The following is a 12,137-nucleotide window of genomic DNA, read 5'->3' on the forward strand; positions in this document are numbered from 1 at the left end:
TGGGCATGGGTTGATGATGGATTCGAATTCACAGGAAACAGACCGACTAGACGCCTGTTCCGCTTTAGGGAGAATTTCGAATAACGGTACGGTAGCAGACAGGAAGGAAGGAAAGCGGACCCGGTAGTAGGGACGGGTGCCGAGGGGAAAGGATTTCCCTACCCGAAACTCTGGTAATGGAATATTCATTAAATCTGCTAAGCAAACATCAACGCGTTCTTAGAGCGATGGAGTTGTTCAACTCGAAAACAGCGCAAAGCAACAACTGAAGAAGAAATGACGGAACCATGTCGGGAAGTAAGTGAATTATTCATCTCTCCGTAGTTGTTACTTTGGGGAAGCAAGTGCGGCACAGCTCCGTACAGACGCATTCGCAATACTGTAGTGTTGGAGAAGTAAGTGGAAGCTACCTATGTTTACTCACCTTTGAAATAAAAATGCCAAATTGGATTGAAAGTGAACACTGGAAGTGGGTACGGTTCATGACTGGATTTGGTATTCGAATGGTTTCGTCCTGTGCTCGGGTTGCTTCCCTTGCCTGTATTTGTACAGATTGTCCAGGCAAATATTTAACCAATGGTTTTGTGGAAGAATGAAATATTGATGCTCTAGTTGCAGTCGTACTAAAATATGTGAACATAGATAAACATACGATGTTGTGCGATGATTCGTTTATTCAACATTTAAGAGTCTTGTTGATCGCTGTCACCTTCATAAGAATATAAAGTGAGAAGGTATAGAAGAGAGTAGTTTTTATTATTCAAATACTCCTTAAAAAAATATGGTATACAAAATGTTTCAAGTTGTGTTGGATCGATATTTGCAATTCACAGTCATGAAGTTACTGAGTCAAATTATACCGCGAACTTGGATACAGAATAATAAAAAATCAAGCGATGTTTTTTGTTGCTGTTACATTGCACATAAACATGGACACAGTGTAGAAAAAATAAATAAGTTTCTGCTGAGTGATCTCATTCTTCCGTTGCAGCGATGACCAGTATTAGTAAGACGATGACGTTATTTTGAAATGTGTTTGCGATCGTTTTGTTCGGCAATGATCATGCGTGTTTCGAATTCAGAAAACCATTTTTTATTTTCTTCAATTGATAGCTGTTATCGCTCTTAAGGGTAGCTCTGTTAAAGCGGTATCGGTAATTTTTATTAGAGCAAGAATTTGTAAAACAATTGCTGCAAACCGGATGTATTCAATTTTATTCCACTTTGGGTCGACTTTTGTCCAAAATAATTTCAGTATTTGCACAACAACATAAACGACATTACCCCTCTAAGTGTCATCGTCCCTATCCTTCGCCGCACGATCTCTGATCCTATTTGTCAATTCAAGTTCAACGCTGTCTTTTGCGATCTCTCCAGACTCCTGAGCATTATCAACCAATTTCAATTTATTTTTATACCCACTATTCATTCATTATTGTTTAACTCTCTATTTCCAGCGCGACACGTCTCGTCGGTTCCGGAGAAGAAGCGAGCAACATAACGACGCACGGCTGTGGCGTCCCGCCAAGGTGCCATAGCAGAAGAAGAGGCACCTGTTCTCTATCTCCCCTACTGCAGGTCGTCGTAGTGGAGTAGTGAAAGGTAGTGGTAGTGATTCTATTTTAAGTGTAGTAGCAATAACCAGAAGCCAGTGATAGTATTAGTGTCAGCACGTTCAAATCAACTCCGAACCATGTGGACAGTCAACAGACGCGGCGGCGGGCCGGCTATAATCTTGCTGGTGGCCACCCTACATGTCCTCGCCGTGCAGAGTCTCAGTAAGTATATTATTGTTGTCGTATTGAAGATTTTGAAGTGCAAGGGTAATCTTTAAGTTGCAGAGTGATTTGGTGAAATATAATAGCGAAATTACTGTTGACTATTTCTGACCGATGCAGGTGGTTAGCCAAATTCTAGTTTCTAGTGAAACACTATACAGTTATCGTTACTTATTTGCTATTAGATATTTAAAGCTTTGGAATCCACTTTTAACGTTGCTTTCAATGATGACGTCCGAGGTTAAGGTGCAGTAAGGAAGAGCGGTAGTTACACCGTGTTTAATGATGTACTATCCCGGGTTCGCGATTTAATGCATAGGGCACTGGTCTTACAAACCAGTTGAAGGTCATATTACACAAAAGGAGTGTAATACCATGGGTTTGCTTTGCTATTAATGATGAACAGGAAAAAAATTCAAATCGTTTAAACTTGGAAAATGAAATTTGTCGAAAACGGAGATAAATGAAGAAGTTCGTGAGAAAACAGTTGGGCACTTTAATCTGCTGAAGCTTGCTTCATTTAAAATTGGAACAAACTTTTGCTCATATTGTGGCGCTCCTGGTGGACGGATTTTGAAGTTCTTGGGGCCCGCGTGTCGGGTATTTTGTCAGTTTCATGTATGATTTTTGACATTCCGCAAATCGACTGTTCTTTGTAAACAATCAACATGGAAACCGAAAGAAGGGAAAAAATTGTGCACAGTTTTTTGGAAAATTCATTGTGGTTTGCATCTAGGCTAGCTAAACAGCTGAAATTGCCCAGAAATGGCGCGTCGTCAAATGGTATAAGGAAACATTGGCGACGATTCGGAAGCCTCAAGCCAATCGTCGGAGTGGAACTGTCGACCGGAAACTGCGTGGTAAGATTTTGAAGACGATTAAGAGGAATCCTAATCTGTCGGACCGTGATTTGGCCAGAAAATTCGGTACTGCCCATAGTACAGTGAGGAGAACTCAACTCCGGAAAGGAATCAAGTCGTATCGAGCTAGCAACCAGTCAAATAGGACCATAAAACAAAATAGTGTGGTCAAAATTCACGCTCGGAAACTATATGACCAGGTGCTGACCAAGTTCGACGGGTGTCTTCTGATGGACGATGAAACCTATGTCAAGGCTGACTTCGGGCAACTCTCAGGTCAAAAATTTTACTTGGCAACGGCTCGGAGGGATGTTCCAGCCAAATTTAAATTTGGTTTTGCCGACAAATTTGCAAGAAAAGTAATGATTTGGCAGGGCATTTGCAGCTGTGGCAAATCATCGGAACTATACCAAGAAGAGTGTCTCCAAGAATGAATTTTGCCGTTCATTCGATCCCACGACCATCCCGTAATGTTTTGGCCAGATTTGGCAAGCTGTCATTACAGTAAAGTCGTTCAAGAATGGTATGCAGAGAAAGGGGTACAGTTTGTTCCGAAAAACCTTAACCCACCCAACTGCCCCCAGTTCCGCCCTATTGAGAAATACTGGGCAATCATGTAGAGGAGACTCAAGGCAAAGGGAAAGGTTGTCAAAGACATCAATCAGATGACGACCTGGTGGAATAAGATAGCTAAAACGATGGACGAAGAAGGTGTGCGCCGCCTAATGAGCCGTGTTACAGGAAAAAGCGCCACAATATGAGCAAAAGTTTGTTCCAATTCTAAATGAAACAAGCTTCACCGGAAGGTTATGCAATCACTCTGACAACCGACGTTTGAACCAAGGCCTGGAGGGCCAAGTATCATATTCCGTTCAAACAAGCTCGTCGAGATCGCAAAATCGATGTTCGGTGAGATTGAATTTGATTTTCTCGGAGATGGCCTAACTGATATTTACGAACTAAGATTTATACTAAAGGACTTACTTTCGAATAGAACGCGGTTCAATTTCATCAGCATCAGCAGTGTTGGGAAAAAATCAAAATTTCGAATATCTCGACTGAATTTTTTTTAAAGTGAGTTTCGGACAAAAAATCATCAACTAGAAAACTCACTGCAGAAAAGTTCAGTATTGGTTTTTTGCAAACGCGATTCTTACTGAAACTTATTCTATATGGTAAAAAATCAGTTATGGAAAATTCACTATCGAACATTCTGCTCGATGATATTTGAGAAAAAAGTTCGCACATTGAATTTGATTCTCGAACAGAAGATTTTAGAATTTTCATAGTTGTTAAATCTCAACTCATCGCAGAATACATGATGAATAAATTCGCCGATGAACAATAAAAAACCCTTTCTGGAAATGTTCAGGGCGCGTAGGTGGGTTGATAAGTGGATCAATAGTGGTGATGTATTCGAGATTTACTCAACAATACCGTGGTGGTCATCAAAAAAGCAGCAAGCGCTGTGATTAATAATAGTTATAATGATAGTAAAAACAATCACAGAGCATGTTATACTGCTAATAAAAAATGATACCCAATTTAACTCAAATGTAGTACACATAAGTAACACGAGCGCATTTTATCGCTTCGCCAATTCATGCTGACAATGCTGCGCTCCTGCTACTTCTATGAATCAAATTCATGCTAAATAGCGTTTTATTGGATTTAATCTAAATAGTGCAGTGTAATCAGTCAGCTGGAATTAAAATAGCCTTCCGTCGCCATAATCACTGTTTGGAATGTGGAAAAATTTATTGTTGTTCATATTGACTACCCCACGTGCATCGACAATATTACAGTCATTATTGCTCTTTTGCAGTTCAGTTGAGAATTTATTCAGTAGAGATTTCATTATTACTGAAAATATAATAATTAAATCTTGAACGAATCATTTCGGTGTCGAGCTGAAGCGTAAAGGAAATTCAGCATCGAAATATCATCGGAGACTCTTCTCCCTTTCGATTATCTCTTTATCGATATTTTAGTGGGTGTAAATTCATTATTAAGTTTCGCTGACACAAAAAATCACTTGTGACCTTTGAGGTTCTGAGTTTTGTGGATGTTTGTTTCATGAATTTGGCTGCAATCTGAAGAATCTCGGAAGTGATTTTTTCAGTCACTGAATTTGTTTAGAAAATCTCTTGAACTGATTTTTTAGCGAGTGATACTGAAATGAACTTTTTCTGATCATGATTTTCCCAACACTGCGCATCAGACTTCAAGTTACAGAATTATTAAGTGATATGCGCAAAAATCACCAAAAACGTATGCACTCTATCCGTTTTTATGATCTCATTTTTCAGTTTTTCAACGTCTCACCTCTCCGCAGTTTATCTTCACATTCTTGCTCTTCTTTGAATACTATGGCTGTATAGTTTTCATATTCTTCTTCCTCTTATAAACTCTAGTTAGTTCGATATCGTTTGAAAATCGAAAAATATGCACTCATTTTTCACAGAGCTGCCTGAACCGATTTTAACAAACTTAGATTCAAATGAAAGGTCTGATAATCTCATAGAACGCTATTGAATTTCATCTTGAAATTACTTCCTGTTACAGGGTGATAAGTACAAAAAATAATATCACGAATATTTTTATATAAAAAAAATTCTTCAAAATGAATCAAGTCTTTGAACTTACTATATAATTCTTATATTGCGCTTGTTTTATTAGTTGATGGCGAAAAAAAGATTTCTGATATATCTCAGATCTCGGTTCCAGAGTTACCGAATATAGTGGTCAAAACTTTCAAAACTGACTCACTCATTTTATCAGAGATGCCTAAACACATTTTGAGATCTCATAGATTTCTGTTGAATTTCATTTTTATCAGACTTCCTGTTCCGGAATTATAGTCATTTAAAGCGACGTTGCGAAATATGGATTGGTTAATTTGGCTTAAAACTATTTCAAATTGTAGTTTATTTCAGGTGCTGGCCGATCAAACCGATTTCGGCTATATCGGTTTCTAGTTCCCGGTTCCGGAAATAGTGGTAGAAAACTCCAACAGTACTTCATTTTGGCTGGGACGCCTAAGCCGTTTTTCGCAAACTTAGACACAAATGAAACGACTCACAGTACAATAAGCTGTTATTGAATTTTATTCGAATCCGACTTCCGTCTAAATTTAGCTCAAAACTATTTCGTGTACTATTGGAAAACTTTATGACACCGGAAGGTCCAATATGAAACAATATTGATACTCGAACTAACTATGGTCCTCATTTCCGGTATCACTACACGGTGAAAATCAAGCGAATTGAGCGTGTGAAGTCAGAGAAAAAAGTCGGGTGGGTACTGTCAGAGACATAACTGGAGAACGTGAATACGAATGAAACTGACATGCTACTTTTTCACTTCCGAATATCATTATTCGTCCATATTAGTTGATTGATTGAGTGCATTTTTCAACTTTTACTGCTTCGCTCTCAGATTTGCAACGGTGCATCTTTACTAAAGTGGGACTTATGAATGACAAATATATTTTACCACATAAATCAAGCTGAAGAAATGAGATGTTTAAGTTCTTTTGTAGATTAAAATACTTAGTGGAGGAAAATTTTCCATAGTTCTTTGTGAATATGCTAATGGTTCTAAAAAGAACTGATTTGTGAAATTCATTCGATGTTGACAACTGTGTAGTACTTTTTGACATACAAGAACTGACACCGAATTAAAAACCCTGATCTGTCTCCAAATTTAGTAACAAAATTCTGGTTCGGAAACCAGAAAAATAATTAAGCTCATGAATTTAGTTTAATTTATTTATAGAATCCAAATGGTTTTGATCAATATTTCATCAACTAGATGGAATCAACTCAAAAACACGTTAATTTTATAACAACTAAGTATTCTTAAAATTTCGAAATTTTACCTAGCCTAGCCGGCATTAGTTTTTGGAATGTATAAACGGTTACTGTTCCGTTCTACGGGGATGATTTCAGAACTGGAAAATAGTGTTTGGAGCAAAGTTTCACAAAGAATCAGAAAAGGCAACTCAAAATTATAAAAACTTTAGCCGAAATAACCGAAATTTGAAAAAGTTTCCAGCTAATTTCATAAACTTTTTACGATTTTCTGTATTGCTTGCGCGCTGCTGTTTCGTATGGTGGTGGTGTGAAAAATGCACGGTGGGTTCGATGGCATTATATCGTGAGCAAATATTACATATAAAAATTGACACGAATTTACGCAACATTGGGTTTTGTTTTGAAATAATAATGAGCTGAATACAATAAAGTTGCTTTTATAAATCGTTCATCTTCTAAGGTAATTGATGTTTATAATGCTAGTAATGTCCAACTTTGTTTAGTTAATTTCATTGATGTTGCTGAAGCAATATTGTTTTGTTGTGTAATATCATATAATAGATATTCCTTCAGATTGCAGCCAAACTAAAAATTTACCTAGACAGGCTGCTAAATGAAATAAATTCAAGCCAAGTAATATCGTGTATTTAGGAGGTTGAAGTATATAAAATTCATACAACCTGGTGCCAGAATTAGAATTCAAAAATATACGCTTATGGAAAATGTATTTATTTGGTAAAATTGTTCTCGTTGAATGTCCAGTAATTTCATATTTCAACATTTTTTTAATCGATAAGGAATTTCGACCTCGCTCTTTCATGCAGTGAATTACTATTTGGTTCTGTCAAAGATACCGGCATGAATGATTTCGTGTTCTTTAGAAGGAGAATCTGTGCTTGCTACTAAACTCAGGCATGTACATTGTTAGTATGTTAGCCAATACATATACATACAGTCTCATGTTAGTCAATTATACATACTAATAGTACATACTTCTAGTGTAACAATAATCAATAACAATTAGGATATATTCAAATTGCAAACTATTCAAAAATCCATTACGGATCAATAAGAATCTCTTTAACAAACCAACAAAACGTGTGGTAAACCCACTGCGCTCAATCACTGAAAATATCGTTGGTTTCTATGTGTTGGTTTTGCCTGTTATGCTTTGTGCGATGATTCGTTCAACTCAAGCGATAAATATTTTGCATGCTCTTTTGGGACTACATTGCACTTTAATTCTAGAACAGAGTTCTGAACATGAATTGGAATTGGATTGAATTGGAATTGAAATCAGTTTCCAAAACCCAAGATGCGAATTGAGTTCCGGGTTCTGAATTCTGAAACTGAATTTAGAAATAAAATTCTGAAACTGAATTCAGGAAGTAAATTCTGAAACTTTTTAAAGTAAAATTTGAAACTGAATTCAAGAAGTTTAGAAGTCAGTTCCAAAAGTCAGGTTCGGAGCTCAGATCGAAAATTTTGTTTCAAATAAAGGTCTAGAACTCATATCTGGAATTTTGTTTCAGAATTTTGAAGATTTTGAATTCCTGAATCAGAATTCTGGATTCGAATTCCGAACATAGATTAAAGATACTGAATTCAGTCAGTCAAAAAAAAGAATCCACAATCTAGAATTAGGATTCAGGACCAGGAGTCTTATTTTTAATCTTGACCTGTATTCTTGAACTAAATTCTGAAACTACATGTTGAAACTAAGTTCTAAACCTTAAGTGAGGTTCAGGACTCAGCTGAATCAGAACCAGGGTCTAAACCGTCGTCCGAATGCGAAAAAAGCAAGCAAGCAAGCGTGATGAGTTTTCTTTTTTGTTTTGAAAAATTTGAGAGAAATAAATATATAAGTAAACTGTGGTTATCTCACATTGTTTAAAATTTAATCATAAATTGCTGATCATATTTCTGATGGAATGGAGAAATAATTATGTTGCTGCGTTTAGATATTCACTCGAGATATTCACGATTAAGTTCTACCCATTCTTCCGCAGTATGAATTATGAAATAGCGTCGCTTAGTGAAGTAAGACGTATTCACGTCAAAAGAACTAAATGGATCAAGGAAAATGATATGTAACTGAAGTGAAAGTGGAAGTTAGAACGATAAAAAGAGCCAGTGCTTCTTTGAATATTCCAACTTGTTATCCAAACGAAGTCTGCTTTAATGAGTAACGAATTTCTGAAAACGTTCGAATTTCATTCCACATACTCTGAACCATTACTGAATTTTATTTTCAGAATTGAATTCGTTCCGTTTTTTTCTTGTTTTGGATGATTCGGAGAAAGTTTGGTGTTCTAAACATGACTGAAATACAATAGGTAGAATCACAAGAAACCTAAATACTAAACATTCGTTGAACTGATTTTCGACGACATGAGTCGTTTCCGTTTCGTACGCATATCTTTAGAAAAAAATACATTTCGTGCCCCTAAGTGATCATCAATATAAATTCAAATATTCTATATTCACTTTTGTTCATAATTTTGTGAAAAATAAATCAATACTATAATTTAAATATTTACCTCGTTGCAGTTCACTCACCGCCTCGCATTATCAAGCAGCCCCCAACCGACGAGATGCTTTTTCAGGTGGCCCAGCCAAGCGAAAACGACAAGCCCTTCATCGTTGAATGTGAAGCAGAAGGTGAACCGACACCAAGGTATGTAACACTGGCAAATCTTCTCCCGATTTCTGATGGTTAGTAGCTTGCTCAGAAGGACTCGGTTCTACCCAGGTCATTTCACAAATTTAATTTCTGTGGTTTTGGTTCCCACCGATATACAATCTAATTCCAGATTGAAATTCATTTTTCATTCAATAGCTCCTAGAACTGGCTTGACTTTTAGTATCAAATCATTTCAGAAACGAAGGCAGCTTAAATTTAGCTGCGCATTTCCAAATTCTTATCACAGCATGATACTCAAACACGCCTTGATCAAAATTTAATTTAATCATAAATAGACTTGGTGTATCACGCCTAAATTTATTCATTGTTCCTCAATTTTACGCATTCTCCCTTCACTGTGAAAACTGATTTTGCACCAACAAGGAGCAAAGTTAGGGCGGTCCTCCTAACGGTATGGGATACCGTAATCAGGGGGATGTTATTGAGGATTATGAATTGCTCATAATGCGGCTTACACTGTTCAGATTTGTTCCCAGGAGAGTTTGCTGCTCAAAATCCTGGGAACTTATGACGCATTACGACACGATAATGCGTTGTAATTGGAAATATGGAAAGGAGAAAGTTTAAAATCGGGAAAAAAATTAATGAGATATCGGACATCAACGATTCAATCATCAAAGCAATTCTCTTTCCGAGAAAAAAAAAACTGAATTTCCATAAGCGTTCGAATTGCTTTCACTCAACCCATCGATTCGATTTGCAGCCTGTAGGAAAGGAGTAGTCTGCAGCAAACGACGCTGAAAATAAAAATCAACATAGACGAACTGTCTGTCTGCCTGCCATCCGGAACTCTGGACTCGACCGGCAGTGGAAGCTGCTCTCCATTAGTCACGATTATATTGTTTCGTCTGGGGAAACTCTATGGAAAACTATTTTCCATTGTCCTCTTGCCGAGGCTCGACTCCAGCCAGACTAGACGTCATTTTTTTGTTTTCTTTCGGCTCAAGGCGGCTTCTTTAGTCAGAGGCAAACGTTCCGGGCAGACGTTATTTTCAGTTCCGTCGCTGAAATGGTGCTGCATTGTGTGACGACTTATTATGTATATTAGTTTTGATATAATGGTTTCCTGTTTCATATACGATTGAGTATTTTGAAATGCAAATATGATAAGAATACGCTTGGAATATTTATGGAAGAAAAATTTGCGATCAGCATTAGTACATTTGATCAAACATCGGTTTTTCCTTCGTATTTTCATTCGTTATTGTTTCCAATTAACGCAATAAATCTTTCTTTATGAGTATTTCATTTTCGTTTGTTCCACTTTTGTTTCGAGGGTTCCAACAGAAAAGCAATCAACAAATCTAAATAATCTACCGAATGCTCATAAATCATACGGCCTTATTTCATCGTGGATAATTCAATATTTTGGGCAAATGGAGACCGTTTCCAGAACTCCAGTGTAGTTATTACGATAGAACGAATTTAGGCTCGCAACGGAATTGGTGAATTCAAATTATGTGCGGATTCGACGACAACCCAATTTCAAATTCATTAAAGATGAGAATGTAATGAAAAGTTCGATTGGACTTCTGATTTGATTTATTAGATCTCGTGGCAAGCTACTATAACTATTCAAATTAACTATACGAATTCTCGATCTTCGAGGTAATATTAGGAAACTCTACGAACAAAGAATGATTAAAAGAGCTATTCCAAAAACGGATAATAAGTGATCAGGCTTCGCATATTTCAAAGTGAGGTAGAATATTTTCCTTTGTGTTCGGAATGGCGTGCGAGTGTAACGTATGCGACTACATAAGGCGATTCCATCTTACGTGATTTTTCAACAGGACGGGAATCATCCTTGCAAATCGCTAGTAGTTTACGTTGTTCACATGTCAGTTTTGTGAAAAACCCGCTCAAGACGGTAAACCTTGCACTGAAACTGCTCCAACTCAACCAAAGACAAGGAAAACCGTAACTAGTGAACCTAGTACTCCCGTACAAAAGAATTTTTATCATCGAACCAACTAGCAACTGTCATCAATGCACAACAAGGCACAAACTATGGAACTAGCAATGATTCCGAGACTTCGAACAACAATGAAACGAAAAGAAAACAGAAACCACCTTGTGATCACACACAAAATTCCTGAATATTATTTGGATCCGACTTCCGGTTCCGGAATTATGGGGTAAAATGTCCAAAAAATTGTGAAAATAAGTGCACTAAATTTTCTCGGAGATGGCTGAACCGATTTTCACAAACTTGGATTCAAATGAAAGGTTTTGTGGTCCTATAAAAAAATCCTGAATATTATTTGGATCCGACTTCCGGTTCCGGAATTATGGGGTAAAATGTCCAAAAAATTGTGAAAATAAGTGCACTAAATTTTCTCGGAGATGGCTGAACCGATTTTCACAAACTTGGATTCAAATGAAAGGTTTTGTGGTCCTATAAAAAAATCCTGAATATTATTTGGATCCGGCTTCCGGTTCCGGAGTTATGGGGTAAAATGTGCAAAAAAATGAAAATATGTGTTCTAACTTTTCTCATAGATGGCGCGACCGATTTTCACAAACTTAAGTTCAAATGAAAGATCCTGTGATCCCATACGTAATTTCTGAATTTCATCCGGATCTTACTTCCGGATCCGGAAATATAGGGTAAAGTGTGGTAAAAATTATATACCATCACTGAAAAGGGTGGAAAACCCTGAAAAGTTTTCTAAATCGACCTCAAATCTTCTCCAATTGATAGTTTTTATCAGTAGACGATCAAACAAACCGTTTTATTTTGAAGAATACCACAGTATTATATATGATAGTATGATTGATATGAGAAAGGCATCATAACACCACTAGGTGGATTAAAACAGGTTTTAGAATTCCCATTCGATTTTCTTCAACTTGTTTTCGGACACTATTTTTTATACAATTAACAGTTCCCGTGTTGCAACTATTTGAAGAAAATGCATGCTAGAAAACATTCGTCATTTTGAAGTCTTGAGTCAAATTGATCTTTAGATCCCAGCAA

At 36.9% G+C, this 12,137-nt stretch overlaps 1 protein-coding gene across 8 annotated transcripts in view; it reads left to right on the forward strand.

Annotated features, from left to right (window-relative positions):
- The window catches only part of LOC131425287 (neuroglian), a 101,269-nt gene that overhangs the window by 42,087 nt on the left and 47,045 nt on the right, over positions 1 to 12,137 (forward strand). For all 8 annotated transcript variants that reach the window (XM_058587045.1, XM_058587047.1, XM_058587048.1 and 5 more), the window contains 2 exons: positions 1,458 to 1,778; positions 9,004 to 9,130. In XM_058587045.1, the coding sequence (XP_058443028.1) occupies positions 1,694 to 1,778; positions 9,004 to 9,130 (212 nt within the window). In that variant the 5' untranslated portion in view covers positions 1,458 to 1,693. The remainder of the gene's footprint in view (positions 1 to 1,457; positions 1,779 to 9,003; positions 9,131 to 12,137) is intronic.

This window comes from Malaya genurostris, chromosome 1 (genome assembly GCF_030247185.1).
Source record: "Malaya genurostris strain Urasoe2022 chromosome 1, Malgen_1.1, whole genome shotgun sequence".
Classification (NCBI taxonomy): domain Eukaryota; kingdom Metazoa; phylum Arthropoda; class Insecta; order Diptera; family Culicidae; genus Malaya; species Malaya genurostris.